Below are 21,577 nucleotides of genomic sequence, written 5' to 3'. Positions count from 1 at the left end.
CAAACAAACAAACAAACAAATAAATAAAATAAAACTTTTTTATTTTCCCAGGCATTTTAGCTTTCTAGAATTTTAGCTTTGCTGTTTTAAATCTGTATTTTAAATTCCTGCACTGCTGCTAGGTTTTATTGTGGTTTTATTGTCATATTGTGGTTTTAATGTTTTATATATTTTAAATTGTTTTATTGTGTGCCGTTTGGTTTTAATTTTTGTGAACCGCACGGAGAGCTTCGGCTGTTGGGCGGTATATATATAAATACATACATACATAAATGTAAGTAAGTTAAACCCCATCCCCTGAAAATTTGGGGGAAATTTCTATCTCCCCCTCTGAAAGGAGCAGAAACTCACCCCCCTCATTTTGAAGAGGATAAATAGACCTGCAAAAACAGAGAGCCCTCTTTGGTTCAGCCCCTAGTTCTGCCTTGTTTCCACATTAATCATCTGTTTTGTTTTGTTCTTTAGATCTGCATGGAAATCCACACTGTTTTATTTTCTTATCGTTCACATTTACACTCATGTTGTGTCTGGTTTTGGAGGGGGAGGGATGTGAAAAATATATGAATATGTGAAAAATATTCTGAAAACCTTTACAAAAAAAAAGCACATTTAAAGACATAACTATAATTAAATACAGACTTAAACGCATGTTCAAATATTAAAATACACATCTCTAAATTTATTTTCTCTGAAAATATGCCGAATTCCGACACGTTTTTGAGCATGTAATATTTGGGCAGTGCAGAAATTGTTAATAACTAACAGTGAAATCCTATGCATGTTTATTCAGTAGATCATGCTGTATTCAATGGGACTTACTCCCTAGTAACAGTGTAATCTGATACATGTCTGCTCAGAAGGAATCCATGTTGAGTTGAATGGAATTTACTCCCAGGTAAGTGTGTATAGATTGCAAGCAGCCTCACGGTACAATTCTATGCGTGACTACTCAGAAATGAGTCACACTGTGTTCAATGGGACTTATTCCCAGTTAAATGTTTATAGGATTTCATGCAGTCTGAAGGTGCAATCCTATGCATGTTTAGACCAAAATAAGTCATACAGCTTTTCCCTTTTTCTTTTTCTTTTTGTATGGCTGCCTGGGGAATGCTGGAAGTTCTATGATTTTTTTCTGTGTAAACATGCATGGGATCATGCCCTAAGGGCCCTTGCTGCTCGGAAGTCCTCAAACTCGGAGGCTTCTGAGATTTCTGTGCCCTGCTGGGCTAAAGTCAGCAGGGGAAGAGGAATGGCAGAGGCAATCTTCATTAGGGATGTCGGAGAAATCTGCAACAGGACCCAATGACTTCAGATTTTCATGAATCCGACCTGCAGATCCCACAGAAGACTGGTTTTCCCCGTTGGGCAGATTCCATAGACTTGTGGACAGATTTTCTAAGTTTCTCATTTTTGGCACAAATTTCATCATAATAGCCTCCCCCCAACAAAGGCCAAAAATGCCCATTTCCCCTATCGGCCAAAGCGTGAAAATGCACATTTGGGGGGAATTTGCACAGATTCAGAAACCCCCACATCCGATTCTGCTGATGGGCGGATGATGGAACAAACAGTGCCTGACAATCCATACATCCCTAACCTTTGCCTACCCATCCTCCATATTTGGTGAGTTTCACTAGATGGGCTTTTCAGACCGTCTAGTGAGGGTGCTTTGGAGCAGGGGGGGGCAGAGGCTGGAGGAGGCTCAGGGTATCTTGTATCCTGATCCTGACCTCCCCCTTTCCTCTTGCTCCAAGGTTGCTTTCCAACCTCAAGGGCAGCTGGTGTGGTTCTTTCTGAGCTGGCTGTGAGGGGGCGGGGGGTGGGGGTCAGATCTCAGACTTCCCCTTCTGAGGTCAAAGCGCTGTCTAACCTCAGAAGGGTTTTTCCGAACAATCCTATGGTCCCTGGGAGAGTGTCCTAGGGACCATAGATTTGCTCTCTAAGTGTGTTTAGGATCACTGCCTTAGTTGCAACCTGCATATTAGTCCAGGAGGTGATTATTAGCTCAGTTTGGATCAGATTTCAGAAATTCAAATGCTGCAGGCATCCCTGGTGCATAACAATATAAAAAGAAATGGAAAAGGTATGAGATCCAGGCTGCTTGCATCATTTATTTTGGCCCCCTCTTCAATAGGAATATCACACTGTAAATATATTTCTACATCCAAAGGGGTGTTAAATTTTAAAGGTTTGAATGTTATGTTGTTCTCATCTCTCTCTGTCTCTCTCTCTCTCTCTCTCTTGCAAAAGTTTTTTTTTGGGGGGGGGGAATCTAATAATGCACAGCCAGGATTCCCCTGGAGTGGTACACAATATTTAGTAAAAAGTCTTTCCTCCAGGTTTGAGAATCAAATACTTAAGGAGGGGCAAAATCCACCCACTGAACAGGAAGCTTAGATACTAATAGGGAATAAATGAAAAGTTCACAGAAATTCAGAGTGCACAGAGGAACAAAGAAAAGAGACACCTTCAAGAAAGATTGGCAAAGGTATATAGATTTTATGGGGGGAAAAAAAAGAGATTCAAATAGAACAACCTGAGTAGACGCTTATAGAAATGTGTGGGACTCATGAAAAGAAGCAGATAATAAAGGAATGAAACAGGATGAATTAATATATTAACCTGGAATAGAAATAGAAAATAAAGGAGGGAAGAAGAAGAATCCTGAAACTGTCCAAGCTGGGGGAGGGATTGGGAAGGGATTTTGAATCAATATTGATGTGTTTTTGCAATTTCATTTGAAAAAATAATAAAAAATACAAGAAAAAAGAGAGAGATACTAATAGGGAAGAAATGCAATGAAACTCTCATCACCATTTCCATGAACTTTTGTTGGTAGTAAAGATGCTTGAGGAATTTGATCTTTGTGAATTCTGATGCAAACTGACCTGTACTCCTGGAGTAACGTACTGATCCAGATGCAGTTCTCCATTTAAAAAGACACACTTTACAATCTGCGTTTTGGGATAAAATACATTATACTGTACTTGCATACTATGATCAACATCTAAGGGTGCCTCCTCCAAGGAAGAGTCGGAGGATGGCAAGAAGGGAGAGGGCCGTCTCAGTGGTGGCCCCTCAATTGTGGAATGATCTTCCCAGTGAGACCTGCCTGGTGCTAACATTGTCATTTTTTGGCACAAGATTAAGGTTTTCCTCCACTCGGCATATGATCGGGCACTTTTTAAAAATGCTATTTGTTCTATTGCTTCCTGGTATTATAGTTCCACAGTTTTTAGCCTGTTTCAAGCTGTTTTAAAATTTTAGCATGTTAAAAGTATTATATTATGTTTTATCATGTTATTTTTTAGGGTTTTCATTTTTGTGAACTGCCTGGAGAGCTGTGGCCATTGAGCAGTACAGGCATGTAATAGATGAGAAGAAATATTTTGTGAGAAAATACTGTATGTTCAAAAATACATACTTAACTTTGTATTTATATAAACATTTGTGTGTGTGTGTGTGTGTGTGTATGTGTTTAAAAGCAAAATTGCACATCAATGCAGAACTAGGACAGAATGGACTTGTGGATGAACACATCTGAAATTGCCATGGACTAGAGACTGATCCACCCAACCTTTCTTGATGATGTGCTTTTTTGAGAGCCATGATCATCCAGTAAATTCAGGGATGGCTTGAAAAGGTGCATAAATAACGGCCTTCATTAAAATATGTTGTCAGAATGGCTGGAGACGGAATAACATATTGAGACATACATTGGACTGCTGCCAAAATCAGCCACCTCCATCTTTTCTCCCTTTCAATAAGGTGCAGTAAAACTTTGAGGTGACCAGATTTCCCCTAGTTTTCGTCTTTTATTGCTCCCCTGGTTCATTTTTCTCCATCATCCCACCCCTCTTGACTTCTGGTCTAATTTGGCATATTGTGTGAAGAGATGCTGCAGTGTTCCATTGAGACGATTTCTCTCTTCAGTGCTACTAAGAGTGCAAGCCTATATAAGCCCCCTTAGAAGTAAATCCAACTGAGCTGGACTGAGCTTCAGCTCTCCAGAAGTGGCGGAAACTTCCAGAGCGTAGGGGAAGAGGCTGAACACCACTGCCCTTGTCTCTGTTGGAGCCTTGAGAACTTCACCAGTGGGAGAGAGGGGAGCATGGATGCATTAAGAAGTATGCAGACAAACTGGAGAGGGTTCAGAGGAGGGCAACAAAGACGATCAGGGCACTGGAAACAAAGCCCTATGAAGAGAGACTGAAAGAACTGGGCATGTTTAGCCTTGGGAAGAGAAGACGGAGGGGAGATATAATAGCGCTCTTCAAGTACTTGAAAGGTTGTCCCAGAGAGGAAGGCCAGGATCTCTTCTCCATCATCCAGAGTGCAGGACCCGGAATCATGGGCTCAAGTGACAGGAAGCCAGATTCCGGCTGAACATCAGGAGAAACTTCCTGACTGTTAGAGCAATACGACAATGGAAGCGATTTCCTAGGGAGGTGGTGGGCTCTCCCACATTGGAGGCATTCAAGACGAGGCTGGACAGCCATCTGTCAGGGATGCTTTGACTTGGATTCCTGTGTTGAGCAGGGGGTTGGACTCGATGGCCTTGTAGGCCCCTTCCAACCATACTATTCTATGATTCCATTAGGGTTGTACGAAAGTCACTTACCTGGTCCCGCAGCTTGCTTCGAGGTGGGGGGGAGGCGCTTCTGTTCTCCCCCCAAAGTTCAGGCTGGGGGGGGAGGTGCCCCGCTTCACCCGGCCAAAATTCAGGCCGGGGAGAAGCGCCCCATCTCCCCGGCCGCAAAATACAAAAGTGAAAAAAACACATGCACGCACACACCCGTCATAGGCTACGTAACGATTTACGTAGCCTATCACGGCTAGATTTCCAAAGTCAGCCGTGATAGGCTACGTAAAGCGTTACGTAGCCTATCACGGGTGACTTTGGGGAAAAAAAAGTGCGTACGCAAATGGCGGCGCCCATGGGCGCCGCCATTTGCCTTCCTTATTTGGACCAAATAAGTTCCTTATTTGGTCCCGGGTAGTTTACGTAAAGATTTACGTAGACTACAGCGAAAATAAGGGCAACGCAAATAGCTAGAAATCTAGCCGTGATAGGCTACGTAAATCGTTACGTAGCCTATCACATGCTTGTTTGTTTTGTTTTAACTTTATTTTGTAATGGCGGCGGCGGCAGCCGGTCGGAAGACCGGCCGCCGCCCCCGCCCCCACCGAACTGCCGCCAAACCGCCGCTGGGACCCGCCGCCGAGAGGGACATTCGAGGGAGGTAAGTCCCATCCTGGGGGGGTGGCGGAGAATTTCACCGCCAATTTCAGGGGGCCGAATGCGTTGGCATTCGGCCTCCCCGAGATTCGTGGAGAAATTCTCTGCCATCCCTAGATTCCATGATTCCATGGGAGAGATCGGCTGCTGCAGGCTGTAAGAAACCTGGCTGCTGTATTCTGAGCTTTGTTTTCCTGGCGTAGCTGTTGCAGTTCGTAGCGTGTATTAAAGCCTTAAGGCGCAGGAAAGGTTTAGTTTATTGGGCTCTGGTTTACACACTACTGAAAGATAATAATTGATACTGTGTTGCAATGTTTGATTTTGCCCGTTTCATAATTAATTTGAAATGTTATGTTACTATCAGTGAAATGAGTTGTTCATGATTGCAGTGAGGCCCTATTATAACGATAAATTGGTATGCTTTTTTGTTGTTTGTTGTATTGCTGTTTTGTTAGCAGCTTTGGTGGAAAAGCGACATATAAATTAAATGATGATGAGCTTTAAGTGGTCATATAGGATTGCAGCCTGGTTTGCTGACGCACATTGATAAAACACTGCAGAAAGCAAACTTGATGTGATCATGCTCATGAGTGCATTTAGATTCTTTTTTGGTGAGATTGGTTAGATATTGCCATAGAAAATGTTCAGTGGGAGGTTTTAAACCTTGTATAATGTTATAGTTTTACAACGCTGTTGCCTAATTGATGACACTGGAGTTCACAGATGTTCACCTCTGTTGTTGCTCTGACCATATGACTCATCTCCTTAGAGCCCTTGTGAAGGTTTGGGGCCTACAGAGGCAAAGGAAAGGTCAGGCTTTAATCTATTATATTTTATATTGTATTTTCTGTTGTATTTTGTGGTCTTAATTTTGAGAACCGCCCAAAGAGCGTCAGCTATTGGGTGGTATAAAAATAGAAAATACAAATAGAAATATATTATTTATTTATGTCCAGGCATTTAATGGCATATGATAGGTCACTTACGTTGACTGCCTTGAACAGATCTGCTATTGAAAATGTTTCCTGAAATTGTTTCTAACTATTTGTTTTAATTTTGTATCTCGATTTTCTTTCAGACCATGTTGTATTATAATGTTTAATACTGTAGTTTTTGTATTTATTTTTTTCAGTTGTTGTGAACCACCCAGAGAGCCTTGGCTATTAGGCAGAATAGAAATGAAATAACTGCATTAAAATAACAACACCAACATAGAAACCTGGGGTTTTCTGTTGTGAGGGGGTAACCCTGAGAGTAGTTTCATTTCTGCAATTAAGTTTCAGTTTCATTTCTCCACTTAAGTTTCATTTCTTCAGGTTTGAAGCAATACATCCAGTTCTGAGGGAGGAGGGTATATAAGGAGAGCAAGAGAGCCAGTAAGAGTGGAGACAGCCAGAGCCTGAAGTGAGAGCAGAGTCTGAAGACTGAGCAGGAAGAAGCAGCCTAGAAAAGTCTAAGGACAGCTAGGGCAAAGGAACTTGTGTTTTGCAACTTTTATTTTCCTTTAATGCCTTTTGTATGACTCAGCTCTACTGCGTAAATACCTTTAGTTGTGATTTGCTTGTTTTAAGTTACTAGTAAATTCTTGTGGTTAAACCCTGTGCCTAGAGTGTCAGCCACCCCCCAGTCTACAGCCTAAACCCCATGTTGCTGGGAAGGGGAAGTTTAAAAGAAGGAAGATGGGACTCTTAAGGAGGCAAGAGATCCTTAAGGAGTTGGATCAGGCGCAGACTTCTTGCTCTGACCTTCAAAACCCTCCATGACTTTGCCCCTCCTCACATCTCTACACTTATAGCTCAACATATCCCATCCTGTCCCCTTTTCTCATCCAGCCCCACCTCCCCCAGCCATCCAGAGGTCTCCTGCTACCTGAAACAACTCTGCCCATCTTCTCTTGCCTGGAACTGCCTCCTAGATTGCTTCCATGTGACCACTTCTCTTATTTCTTTTAAGTCCCTCCTCAAAATTCTCCTTCTCCAGGAAGCCTTTGGATCAACATGGTATCCTCCAGATGTTTTGAACTGCAACTCCCATAATCCCTTGCCATCAGCCACGGTGGCTGGGGCTTATGGGAGTTGTAGTTAAGGATGCTGGAGAACTTCGAGACAGCTTGGATTTCTAAGAAACTGACCTGTGGAATCCACTGTGGACCAACCTCCTCAGGCCATGCAGAGTCTGTGGGATTTCAGATCTTTTTTTAAAAAAAATTTCCCAAAATTTACACAAATTTATCTATAGGAAAATATGCAACTTTTGCTGAGCCTGGTAAATATACATGGGGAAAAGTGGAATGGAATGGGAGACAATATGCTAAATGTTAAGCAGTAACGTAAATTACGTAAATTGTTGCAAACCCTCTTATGGAATTATTTGTGCACTTTTCTGCATCATGGCAAAAAAAAAAATCGAATCTGTCTGTGAACGGACACCAGAACAAACGACACTGCACAATCCATGAAACACACATGGGATGATTTTCATAAAATCTGGACACCTCTAGATGCAGTCCCACACATTTCAGAAGCACCAGGTCGGGCTAGGCTGCTCTAGACAATGACTTTTAAGTGTCAGACCATCAGGGTGGAAACTGAACCGATAGAACCCCAGAGCAGTTCTGATTCTGAGGAGGATCAGCAATCCGTGGGAGAGGAGCCAGCTCATCCCTCACAGGCACAGCAGCTGGCAGAGATTCCTCCTGCCGGCATTCCTGAGTTAGATAGTGATCCTAGCAGTGGGAAAGTGCGGGAGGGGGGCTTGCTAGATGCTCGATGCAGACACAGGGAGTGAAGAGCGATGGAGGGCACGGAAAGGAGGCGTAGCGCCCGTTTGGCGTGCAAGCAACGGCCACCTCCTGTGGACCCAAGGGGGAGGATTTCTCCCTAGCCCATAAGTTCAGGGTCTTCAAGTGAGTCTCCTTCAAACGGGGATCAACTGCCTACTCGGAGCATAGGCCACTCTGCTGTTCCTTGCTTAGTCGCTGGTGATTAGCATCTGAAAGAGTCATTAAGTTGTAAAAGGATTAAAGCCTTGAAAAGAATCCTTTCGTCTGTGTCTTGAGTTGGCTATTTGAGTGTACTGAAAGAGGCCGCCAGGGCGCTCCTGACACAGATCTTGGTATTTCCCGAGTGTCTGTACAGCCTGTTATGACATGGTCTGTGTTCTTCCCTAGAAAGCTTGGGATGACTTCACTCCCCACATTGCTCTGCCCTTTCCTCTTGTTTTTTGTTTTTTTCCAGTTACAGGCTGAAAATGCAGATGTGGATTACTCACTGCACTTTGAAAGGCCAAAATCTGACTGGGTACATTCCACATTTAAATCTTCAGCCCAGGTGCAATTGGCTGGGAACTGGTCTGCAACCAATACCTTTATTTCTTTTATTTTATTTGCTGCATTTATATCCCACCTTCTTTTCTCTTGCAAGGAACCCTATGCAGTTTACATTATCCTCCATCTCTCCATTTTAGCCTCACAACAACAACCCTGTGAGGTAGGTTTGGCTGAGAGTCTGTGACTGGCCCAAAGTCACCCAGTGAGCTTCCATGGCTGAGTGGGGACTAGAACCCTGATCTCCCAGTTCCTAGTCCAACACTCTCACCACTACACCATGCTACCTTGACATTCATCACGGATGCAACAACAGAAAAGAGAAGGTTCCCAAGGCACAGTCTGTACAAAAGATGAAGAAAGGAACCATATAGTTATAAAAGTGTGTATAACTGTGATTGAACAATGTAAATATATTGAACAATATAAATATAGTGTGTATGTTGTAAAACAACTATTGATATTTATTTATTTATTAGTTATTTATTTCATTTCTATACCACCCAATAGCTGAAGCTCTCTGGGTGGTTCACAAAAATTAAAACCAAACGGCACACAACAAAACAATTTAAAATATATAGAACATTAAAACCACAATATAACAATACAACCACAACAAAACCCAGCAGCAGTGCAGGAATTTAAAATACAGATTATTATCTGTTGACAAGATCTCTGGATTATATCCCATTTCATTGCTTCATCAAAACCAATTCAAAGCCAAAAATTCCTCTGTTGAAACAACATTTCTTACTCACAGAGGACAGCTGAATTCTTTCTCCAGCCTATAATATGCCTCCTACAAACCACTCCAAAAAATCTGTAACCAGAGAATTTACGGAGGTTCTTATGGCCCTGAACAAAGCTTTCATGTTGGAGACAAAACCCACAACACTTATCTGGGCTCTATTTTTTTTAATCATCATTATCTGCCCTGCGAAAAGCTGAATTGTGGAAGACAAAACAACCTTCCACAAACGAGTCATGGATGCAGCCACCAAATGTGCATCCATTTATCATGGATGGGCATTAGATGTTATCTAATGTCCATTAGAAATACATGTCCATACAACCAAGCTGAACTTTCTTCTTAGAATATTTTTGGTTTGAAAAAGTGGGGGCTTTTGAGGAGGGAGGTTAAATGACATTGCCCTCACTTTTTTTTTTAAATCTGTCTGTTTTATGGTCCTGTTGGTGATGGTAATCATTTATCTCAGATGACACACGGTCGTTTAAAAAATAAACAATATCTTACAGATTAAGGGCAGAGAACATTGCCCTCACTCTGATTTGGCTTCAGAATGACAGGAAATATTGCCCTCACCCTGATTTAGCTTCAGAATGACAGGAAGCATTGCCCTCACTCTGATTTGGCTTCAGGATGACATCACATGATGGTGGGCCAGAAGCACTATTCCTATCAGCAGCCTGAAAAACGTAAGTGAAAATGTGAGTGAGAGAGTGAAGAATCTTCCTCACTCTGATTTGGCTTCAGATGTCACCTAGTGGCATCATCAGAAAGCCAAGTCAAGAGTGAGGTGCAGCACATCCTTCCTTCGGTCTGATTGCACCTAAGAACATCACCCCCGGTATCTTTTTTGCCCTTGTTCACACCTCCATTGCTGAAATGCCCCAAACTTTGCACCCTGGGAATAGAACGGTGAAAATGTGTGTGTGTGTGGCCTTGGGGCATGGGGGTGGGGGAAGAATTTCAGCTTGGCCCTGTGCACTGGAAAGGAAAGCTAAAAGTCAGCTGAATAAAACCAAGTTAGAAGTCAAAATGTTTTGTGTTTTGTTTTCCTTTTGCTTAAAGGTGTATTAGAAAAAAACATAATGGAACTTCGTGCTGTGGCTAGAATGTTGACAGGGATCGCATGGCTCCCTTGTTACACCACTGGCTACTGGTCTGTTTCTGGGCACAATTCAAAGTGCTGGTTATGACCTATATAGCCCTGTGTGACTTGGAACCAGGCTACCTAACAGACCACATTCTCCCGTATGAGCCTGCTCAGGTTTGAAGATCTTTGGGGGAGGCCTTTCTCTTGGTCCCACCATCATCGGAAGCATGTTGGTGGGATGCGAGCGACGCCTTCTCTGTGGCTGCTCCCAGGCTCTGGAACTCCCTGCTGAGAGGGCTAGATGCGCCTTCCACTGGCAAGCAAATACCGTTTTTATTCAGGCTGGGCCTTTGGCGTGTAAGCAGGTCTGCTGATGAAGCGGCTTTTAATTGTTAGAGTGCCATTTATTTCTTTTATTGTTGTGTTTTTAAGTACCCATGTTATGTTTTAATTAAGATTCTGTTTTTAACTATTTTTTTCATTAATTTTCTTTAACCCATATTATGGTTAGCCTTCTTTTTGGTAGAACTGTGGGCTATCAAATAAATAAATAAATTTTACGAAGAGATGTCCAGAAAGACCGTGTCAGACCAAGGACTATTCCTAGCAAATAGGAACAGATGGATCATACGTTGTTTCACTCTTTTGGCTCAAGTTTATGGAGTCAGGGCCTGCAATTTCAGCTTTCCTAAACACAGAGACACAACTTCAGTTGTGGAGAAGAATTCAATTCCTTTTGAGTCAGTGTGAGCAAAAGCTGATTGTCTCTCTGTGTTTCTCTCCCTCTCTCCCTCTCTCTGTTTCTCTCTCTCTCTCTCTCTCTCTCTCTCTCTGTTTCTTCTCTCTCTCTCTCTCTTTCTTCTCTCTCTCTGTCACTCTCTCTGTGTCTGTCTCTCTGTCTCCGTTTCTCTCTCTGTGTTTTTCTGTGTCCGTTTCTCTCTCTCTCTCTCTCTCTCTCTGTGTTTCTCTCTCTCTCTGTTTCTCTGTGTGTGTCTGTTTCTCTCTCTCTCCCTCTCTCTGTTTCTCTCTCTGTTTCTCTGTGTGTGTCTGTTTCTCCCCCTCTCTATTTCTCTCTCTCTGTTTCTCTCTCTGTTTCTCTGTGTGTGTCTGTTTCTCTCTCTCTGTTTCTCTCTCTCTCTTTCTTCTCTCTCTCTGTTTCTCTCTCTGTGTCTGTTTCTCTCTGTCACTCTCTCTGTGTCTGTCTCTGTGTATCTCTGTGTGTCTCCGTTTCTCTCTCTGTGTTTCTCTGTGTCCGTTTCTCTCTCTCTCTCTGTTTCTCTGTGTGTGTGTGTTTCTCTCTCTCTCTCTCTCTCTCTCTGTGTGTTTCTCTCTCTCTCTGTTTCTCTCTCTCTCTGTGTGTGTGTGTTTCTCTCTCTCTCTCTCTCTCTTTCTCTGTTTCTCTGTGTGTGTCTGTTTCTCTCTCTCTGTTTCTCTCTCTCTCTGTTTCTCTCTCTCTCTGTTTCTCTCTGTTTCTCTCTCTGTTTCTCTGTGTATGTCTGTTTCTCTCTCTCTGTGTTTCTCTCTCTGTTTCTCTCTGTTTCTCTGTGTGTCTGTTTCTCTCTCTCTGTTTCTCTCTCTGTTTCTCTCTCTCTCTCTCTCTGTTTCTCTCTCTGTTTCTGTGTGTGTCTGTTTCTCTCTCTCTCTGTTTCTCTCTCTCTCTGTTTCTCTGTGTGTGTCTGTTTCTCTCTGTCTCTGTCTCTGTCTCTCTGTCTCTGTCTCTCTCTCTGTTCCTCTGTCTCTCTCTCTCTCTCTCTGTGTGTGTGTATATGTGTGTGTGTGTACCAAAGACAATATTTGGGAAAGAGAGGGCTTAGAAAGTACAGCAGAACAGAGGCATTGCTGTGGGTCCCTGACAAGAACCTTTGGCTAGACATCTGAGGAACCATGCTGGAATTAAATGTTACATCCTTGTTATTTATCCCCCCCCCACCGTTGGCCTCCTGCCCTCCTCCTCCTCTTCCTTCTGACCCTTTCATCACTCCAAAAAGTGCAAGAGGAGAACGTGGTAAGGCTGCCAGCTGGGAACGCCTCGCTTTGGGGCAACGCTAATTCAGTCTGAGGGCGGAGGCTGCCAGGTTGAATGCGAGAACGCCCCGTGACACGCAGCCTGTCCACTCTGCAGATGGGGGGGCTTCCTGACACCGGCGACTGGCAGCCTCTGGAATGGCCTTTTGCCAGCAAACAGGTGCCACAGAGCATACAGGGCGACAAGGGCAAAAAGGCAGATGCTTCCACCGCTTGCTTCTTACCACTTTGCTCCTTCAAGTGCGCAGGGCTGAATTTGGCCCACTACCATCACCTGCCTTGGCTTGAACACCTCTTATGGGTTCTTGAATGTCCTTCCTGGCCCCCTCTTTGTTGCCTTGAGAATCAGGTGGAAAGTAGTCAAAAATCATTTGCAATATGTAAACTAACAACAAGAATAAATAATAATAATAATAATAACAACAACAACAACAACTTGAACAAGCAAACGATCAAAGAATATCAATGGACTTCCTGCCCGCCCCCCATTTATAAACACAGAGTCTTCATTTAGCAACAAAATACTCTCTGGTTTGGAGGAGTGATCCATAAGAACCAAAAAAAACCTTTAATTGGGCCTGTGTAGTGGTCAATCCATCAGGGAATGAATTTTGTGGCATTTTTAAGACTAACACATTTATTCTGGCATAAACATTTGTGGATTATAATCCACTTAGTCTATTGCAGCAAGAGTTTCTTCACACCAGGCTTTTTATCCCGCAACCTACCAGAGCTTCTGCTTCTGGATTCTTTGTGGGATTAAGCTCAGCTCCCTGCATGGGCTGACATGGGCTTTTTTCCTGGACTTCCTTTGTCTGCAAGTTCTCCATGTTTCATTATACAGCCACTAGATGGTGCTGTGTTATAGCAGAACTGCGCAATTTCATAAGGCCATTAAAACAGATTAACATTTATTACTGCATTATCTCCAATCTTCTAAAAACTGGGATAAAGGTCAGAAAGCATGGGAGTTGCCCTGAAGGTTGATGATGTCTCATAAAGGACCTTAAAAAACGTGTTAGTCTTAAAAATGTCACAAGATTCATTCCCTGATGGATTGACCACTACACAGGACCAGTTAAAGGGTTTGGTTCTTATGGATTACTTAGAATTCCTACATTGAGCAGGGGGTTGGACTCGATGGTCTTATAGGCCCCTTCCAACCCTACTTTTCTATGATTCTATGAAACTTCTGTGAGTGACCAATCACAAGCGTGCAATAAAAGCCTCATGCAGAAATGCTCTAACACCCCTATCCCTCTAGAAATGGTTACAATGAAAGCGCCAGAAAAATAACCAAGAAATCCCGGGGGTGGGGGTGGAGCAACCAGCATAAAGGAAATCCATAAATCCAGATATGGGTAGACTTCAGACTTACAAGAGCTACTTCCTTTTTTTACTAGAATCCCATGATTGACCAGTTAGAACCAGGTGCAAAATGGTGGCTTGAGGGCTGAAGCTAATTCCCTCCTGCATTCCACGAGTCCTACAATGGGATTGCCTTGTCTGTTCCAGGATGAACCTACATTTGAGCCACTGCAGACCAACTCATACTGAATTTATTTTAGAAGCGAGGATCACTGAGGCAGAGAGATAAAGCAATACCAACCATGGCACATCGTCCCACCCACTCACTGCCCAGCAATTTTAGTTGTGATGTTAAACAAGGGAGAGATGGAAAATCTTCCCCGTCTGCTGTAAATCACCCAGAGTGGATGACACCTGCCATAAAACTCGGCTGGGGCTCAAAAGGCTTCCTTTGCCTGGTGTGGAGATGATGTCAAAGGAGGGGTTTCATAGCCTCAGTTCATTGTTGAGGAAGCCCTACTACAGGTGATTCTCCACCGGATCGGAATCATCGTGGGAGTGCCTGCCCGGCTGCCGGAAGGCCCTTTCACCCAGGGTTTACTCAGGAGGAAGGGTGCACTCAGGAGCAAGGGTGTGCTCATGAGGTGGAAGACACAGCTGTAGCCAAGCAAGAGGCAGACCTAGTTGGATCTGGTGAGTCAAGGGCAGCAAATATATCAGCCCTGAGTCGTCTTCCAGACTTTTACCGCATTATATCTATGTCATCACCAGCACTTTGAACTGGGCACAGAAACCAACCGGGCGCCTATGTCATTGCTTCAAAATTGGCATCTTGTGCTCTTTCTGGCCCACCTACCCCACTAATGCTCTGTGGAGCGGCTTCCGCACCAGCTGTCATTTCCAAGAACTATGACCCACGTAAAAGCAGGCCCCCACGTATAGGAATCGAGTCTGCATGCCAGTAAGACATGAATCACTGCAGCGATAGATCACACATCCAGGAAAGGGTGTAAATATTATTCAGCATGTAGGAGAACTCTGCTGCTCAGGATAAAGCAACATGGCTTTTTCATGGGAAGCCCTGTCTCTTATGGAGGAATAAGGCCGTTAGTATTCCTTCATTCCTTCATTGCATTTATATCCTGCCTCTTTTGCTCTTGCAAGGAACCCAAGGCAGCTTACGTTATCCTCCTCCTCCTCCATTTTATCCCCACAACAACAACCCTGTGAGGTGGGTTGGGCTGAGAGTCTGTGACTGGCCCAAAGTCACCCAGTGAGCTTCCATGGCCAAGTGGGGATTAGAACCCAGATCTCCCGGCTCCCGGCCCAACGCTCTCGTCACCACACCACACTGGCTCTCAGTTACGATGCCAGCTCCAGATTTTGGAGGGCCTTTGGGCAGGACACTTGAATGGCCCCCCTCCCTCCCCTGCCCCCTCCCTTGTTGAGTCTACCATCTCACCGCCATTGTCCCCAGCTGCTTTTGCTCCTCGTCCTCTTTCTCATCATTGCTACCACCCACTTGCTTGCTTGCTTGCTTGCTTGCTTGAGAGGCGGAGAGTCAGTGGGCAAGGAGGCCACAGCATCTCCTGCTGCTTCTCCTCACCACCCCTGTTGTCTGGGCTGGAGCGCGAGGCAGATGAACAAGCAGATTGCAATGATGGAGGAGTAAGTTTGGGGGCTTCTTGTCAATGGCCACCTACTGGGGTGTGGGACCTTGGCAGGTACCTGATCATGCCTTCCTTTGACACCAGCCCTGATTGGTCACTAGTCATGATGGCTATATATGTTACCCCCAGTGTACGGCTGTGAGAGCTGGACTATAAGGAAGGCTGAGCGCCGAAGAATTGATGCTTTCGAACTGTGGTGCTGGAGAAGACTCTTAGGAGTCCCCTGGATGGCAAGGAGGTCAGATAGTCCATCCTAAAGGAAATCAACCCTGACTGCTCATTGGAAGGACAGATGCTGAAGCTGAAGCTCAAATATTTTGGCCACCTAATGCGAAGAGAAAACTCCCTGGAAAAGACCCTGATGCTGGGAAAGACTGAAGGCAAAAGGAGAAGGGGACGGCAGAGGACGAGATGGCTAGACAGCATCACTGATGCAATGAATATGGACTTGAGCACGCTCTGGGAGAGAGCGCAGGGCAGGAAGGCCTGGCATGCTATGGTCCATGGGGTCATGAAGAGTCGGACACGACTGAACGACTGAACAACAACAACAACAACATGCCTCTGACTACCATTTGCTGGGGAGCATGGGCAGGAAGGTGGTATTGCCCACATGTCTTGCCTTTGGGCTTTCCAGAGGCGTTATGTATGGATCGATCAGTCAATCAATCATTCTGACTGGCCACTGTGGGAACAGAATGCTGGGAGACTCAGTAGTGTGATCCAGCCCAGGTCTTCTTATGTTCCCACCAAAAAGACCAGTGTTGTCTCCTCTATTTGGAGGTAGATCTCCAGGGCCTTGGGCAGAGAGGGGACTTTGCCTTCAGTACCCGAGACCCTATTTTATTTCATTTATATCCCACTTTTCTTCCATTGTGGAACTCAAGGTGGCTACATGTGGTTCCCGGGTGGCCTCCCCTCCAAGCACTGACCAGAGCCAGACCTGCTTAGCTTCAGTAAGGTGGCTGCCTCATGTGCCTTCAGACCACATCTTGGGACCCTATTCAGTGAAGATGCTAGCAACCAGCCCTGGGAGTTATAGGCCCTCCCCATATACAAATAGACTGTCTTCTACTGAGTTAGGTCCAGGAATCCGAGTTCCAGAAGCTCTCTGGGATCTTCCCCAGCCTTGCTACCTGAGACCATAAGAATATCATGAAGACGGAATCTAGGACTTGAAAGAAGTGGACTGACTGCACATGTAGGAGTCTGCCCAGGCCTTACACTCAGTTGCTGAGGCCCTGCTCTCTAGCCCACCAATAAGAGAAATCCCATTGATGGGTACCACATACGGGACATTTTTGGTGCTGGCCCCACATGTATGGAACTCTCTCCCCCAGGAAATACGAGCAGCCCTGTCTTTGGAAATTATAAAGACTTTTTTTTTTAAGCATTTTGATTTCTGCCTGCTTTTTATTAACCGTTAATGATTTTATGCACTGCTCTTTTCTCCATTCACTCTCACTGCTCAATTTTAAGAGGGGGCGTAACTGGAAGGTATTATTATGCTAACGATGATTAAATCTTGTACAAAACCTTGAATGGCTGCCTATTAATCAGGTAAGAAATACAATAAACGTGAAATAAAAAAATGGATGAGCATGCACACCACAAGCAAAGGGACCTTTTGCACGTTGAACTCAGCTTTCTGAAAAAGCTTTGGGGCAGGATCCAGGTTCTGCCTTTCACAAGTGGGAGGGACATGCAGTGAGAGGGAGGGCTCCTCTCGCAGTAAGTCCCTCTGCCCAGGTTTGGGGGATCCCTCCCTCACACATCACAGTTCACCCCATTCAGCAGGGTTGTCTCTCTGGGGTGGAGGGGGTGCTGTGCAAAGGAGGGTGAGCAGGAAAGTCCACTTCCACCAGCAGAGTTGATCCAGCATAAATCCAGATCCAACCCATCCTCTGCAGCCTGATTTACAAATTGCTGTTATGAAATATGGGAGTGACCTGCAACAAAATGTTGCGGCATGGAGTGCTTTGCTCAAGGCACCAGCTACTCCACCCCATTCCCCTTCCTCCTCCCACATCCAAATTTTTCTACCCCCGCAGCTGTTAGTCAGCATTCCATACCCACTGTTGGGATGTTGGGGAGGGGTCTTCTCCTGCCTTAGGGATTTTATTTCCTAGATATCTCCCCCCTCAACCCCCCCGCATCTTGTATGTGGGTGTTTCAGTTTTGACTACATAAGCAACAGCATTTACCTCCTGAATTCCAGAAATAAAAGAAAGATGATCAAATAGTAACATGTTATCACTAAATAAAGGTGACCTTATTTTTATTTTATATGGGGGGTTGGACTTGATGGCCTTGTAGGCCCCTTCCAATCCTACTATTCTATGATTTCCTAAAAAGTCTTCTTGCTTGCTTGCTTCCTCCTTTCCTTTCCTTTCCTTTCCTTTCCTTTCCTTTCCTTTCCTTTCCTTTCTTGCATGCTAATTTCTCTTGGCCCTCAATTCACTCTCTAGACGGCCCCCTTTTAACCCCCCCCCCCGAAAATCCACTAAATGTCAATGGGTTTGACTTGCCAGCACAAATGAACTTGAATCAAACAGCACTACGAATTCAAGTGACTATAGGAACGAAGCAAAACTTTCATTAATCACACCATACAGCGGGTAAAAAGTATATTGTTTTGCCCAGACTGTTTTCTTGATCAATGCCAGTCCTTGGTTTTAGAGTTTGAATGTGATATATGTATTTCATGTGCTTCATTTTTAGCTTCTTTTTAATGCTTGCCTTTTATTCTTTTTATGGTTTTCTTGTAACTTGCCTTGAGCTCACACTGAGTGGAGGGATGAATCAAAACTGCATCAAATAAATAAAATGGATACAGCCATGCTACTTTACAAACATTAGGAACCTCTTGCCCAATATATCAAATTCTGGAGATCGACAAATCTTGGAGAATTATTCTTACCTTCTTCGGCAAAGACATAGAAAGACATGCTCCCTATCAGGAAAATGATGAGTTGCATTTTAAGTAACATCTTTGATGGTGGTTCTTTTTTCAGAAATAAACAAACAACAAATTCCCGTCTTGAGCAATCCAGTTATGCCAAATGCCGTCTTCTTTCTTTCAGAAGTTTGGGGTTTCACTCCCTCCTTCCCCAGCTTTGGTTGAAAGGGCCGCTCTCCTTTCTCAGAAGCATTGACAAAGCAAAGGAAAAGTAATTGAGAATGGACTCAGCATTTCCCTCCCTTTAACTGCAGGCTGGGTGGATATTCAAAGTGGTCCCGAAAGGGAGGCCCGCCCTCTGCACTCTGCTTGGTCACCCATAAAAAAAAATATCTCAGGTTTAAAGTTACAGGATGTTTTAGAAGATGCCAGAGACAGTTATATATAGTGAAGTGTGGAGGATGGATTAAGCGAAGGGAGATGAACATAAGCCACCCTTCTTGAGGAACCCAGCAGGACACGTATCATTTTCAGTTACTTCAAGCAGAGAGAAGTGACTGTTGATTTCTTTTTACTATTTATCTTTTGGCTGTTCTTCAATAAGTCCTGTCCTACTCCAATCTTCATTACAACTTTAAACTGGTTTCAAACCAGTTTATCTAAAGGGTCCTGCAGTTTCATGAGGGTACTGAGAATCCTTTGCTTGAGACCCCTGTCCCCTGCCCAAGCGGCCCCTCTTCCTAGAGCTACAATTCCCAGAATTCCTGTATTTGGTAGCCGTAATCACTAAAAACAGGTTTGAAACCAGTTTAAAGTTGTAATGTAGATTGCCCTGGAGCATCGGGGCCATGAGGGTGGTGACCTTTCTGAGTCCAAAACCTGAAATAGGTTTAGTAGTGCATTGAACTTGTACAAAAGTTCTTCACGAAATTTGGATCTCTCTCTCAATCTCTCTCTCTCTCTTAAAGAGAACAACTGAAAATTCCTAATGCAGAATTCCTACTTTGGAACAAAGAGGTAATTTGGAACTTCAAAATTCAGGGAGGAATTGGATGAGGAGAATTTTGGAAGCATCCTGGTAAACAACAAACCACACTTGGTCTATTGTAATCTTTTCCACACTCTGAAATATATCTATATTACTTATTTATTTCATTTATTTATTGCATTTATATCTCACCTTTTTTCATCCAAGTAACCCAAAGTGGCATACACAATCCTCCTTCTCTCCATTTTATCCTCACAACGCCAACCCTGTGGGGTGAGAGTCTGCAACTGGTCCAAAGTCACCCAGCGAGCTTCATGGCCGAGTGGAGACCAGAACCCGGATCTCCCGACTCCCAGCCCAACACTCTCACCACTACACCACACCGGCTCTATATCTATATGTATCTATAAAATATAATCTGTTTTCAAGGACATATCCACATGTACCAAATCCCAGCTTATCTGTTTAATTATCAAAGCGTTATGGCTGATAAATAAAGCACTTCTGAAGTGAGAATGCGTTCTGCATCTCTCATCAACTCCACTGGGATCTACACTTGGTCGCACCATTGTAGCCTAGTTCAGTGACTTCTAATAAGATCGACGGATTGAGTGATTATTTCCAACGTTTCAACAAAGAGGTCGAAATAAATATGGTTCATAAACAAACGTTAAACCTTGAATCTAAAGAATAAAACATAAAAGCTTAAACAGATAAAAGGCCACAGAATACAACCAGCAACAGAAGACAACAATAGTGCAAAGAAATTAAAAAGCACTAGAACAAAAAAGCCTGGGGAATTTTTTATTTTTTTTTAAAGGAAGGCTTTTTTTCCTGGCAACAAAACGTCCACTATGTAGATGCCAGGGGAGCCTCTCTGGGGAGGGTGTTTGATAACTGGAGTGCCACCACTGAAAAGGCCCTCTCTTTAGTGGCCATCTGTGCACCTCATTCGATGGGGTCACCCAGAGAAGGACCTCTGAAGAGGGTCTTAGGGTCTGGGCAGGTATATATGGGAGGAGTCATTCCTTCAGGTAAACTGGTCCCAACCCATTTATGAGTATAAAGGTTAATACCTGCGCTTGGGTCCGAGAACGAGCTGGGTGACAGGTGATGAGCCACTGTCACAACAGGGTTGTGTTGGCCAGCCCAAGCTAACAGTCTTGCTGCTCTCTTTCAGGCCAGCTGAAGTGTTCAAAAGCAGCCCTGTGTAGAAGACAATGCACTAACCAGGAGGTTGCCACCAGATCGTGAATAACTGGAGCAAGGCTGTATCTCTGTCTAGATGGGGTTGCAGCTGGCATATCAGCTCTGAGCCACTCAGGCAGGGGCGCAGAACCTGCTGCCGCACCCCCCCAAGTTCTCCAGAAGGGTGCACCCCATGGATGCTGCTGGCTCCGATGTCAGTGGGGCAGTGAATCCACTCTGGGTTCCAGTCAAAACTAGTCAGAACTCTAAAGGAGCTCTCCAAGGTTGGAGAGCTTCTTTAGAGTTCTGACAGGTTCTGACTGAAACCCAGAGCAGATTCACCACCCCACTGACAGCGGAGCCAGCAGCATCCACTGGCCACACCCCCTTCCCTTGGCCTCACACCCTTTTCCTTCAGACTAAGGCCACCCGTGCCTCAAGAGTTCAGACTGGGTACAAGAGCACCGCCACCCACTGCACCGCGTCCTTTGGGGGAGAGCAACCCCCTCCAAAACATATTGAACTCTACTCAACTAGCTAGACAAATCGCCCACTGACAGTCCCTCTGCCTTGTCTGGATTGAATAATACCATTCAGCCTCCCACACCACAAAACAGTTTTGGTGGCAGAGATGTGAAAACTTGGCAACCTGTTCTGTCTCTTCCCAGAGGTCGGTGAGTCGGGGGGGTCCGCCAGTCTGCCTGCCTGCCTCCCTGCCTCCCTTTCACTCTCTCTCTCCCCTGGCTCTCTCTTCCTCACTTTGCTTATTACTCTTTGCTTATCCAAATAGACAAATCGCCAGGCTCCTTAGGAGGCCAGCTCAGAAAAGAGAACAGATTATGAAAGGAAAACAAAAGGGTGGTTTATATTCAAGGACCTTTCCTCCTCCTCCTCCTTTCTTCAACTAAATTAAATGCAAACCCCGTGAAAAAGAGCAGTGCCAGGAACAAAACAAACACAAAACAGACCTTTGGAATTCACCCTTGGCAATTGCCAGTTTTGGCTTGGGATGGGAGGATTTCCTCCTCTTCCATTCCTTTACTGTTCCTCCACTTCACTCTTCCTTGCATTCCAGTCCATCTGAATTCTGGTGTCAC

At 44.4% G+C, this 21,577-nt stretch overlaps 1 protein-coding gene across 4 annotated transcripts in view; it reads right to left on the bottom strand.

The window, feature by feature from the left end:
• PDPN (podoplanin) overlaps nucleotides 1–18,614 on the bottom strand; it is a 50,100-nt gene extending 31,486 nt beyond the window's left edge. For all 4 annotated transcript variants that reach the window (XR_014786030.1, XM_084822035.1, XM_084822036.1 and 1 more), the window contains exon 1: nucleotides 18,326–18,614. Coding sequence is in view for 3 of the 4 variants with exons in the window: in XM_084822035.1 (XP_084678161.1) it covers nucleotides 18,326–18,395 (70 nt within the window). In the remaining variant the exon portion in view is untranslated. The remainder of the gene's footprint in view (nucleotides 1–18,325) is intronic.
• Nucleotides 18,615–21,577: the final 2,963 nt, after the last annotated feature.

Source organism: Heloderma suspectum, chromosome 15 (assembly GCF_057233095.1).
Source record: "Heloderma suspectum isolate Gila_16-S chromosome 15, 16-S_ref, whole genome shotgun sequence".
Taxonomy (NCBI): domain Eukaryota; kingdom Metazoa; phylum Chordata; class Lepidosauria; order Squamata; family Helodermatidae; genus Heloderma; species Heloderma suspectum.
Note: the sequence above shows the minus strand (reverse complement) of the source record. Positions and strands in the feature narration are given on the sequence as shown.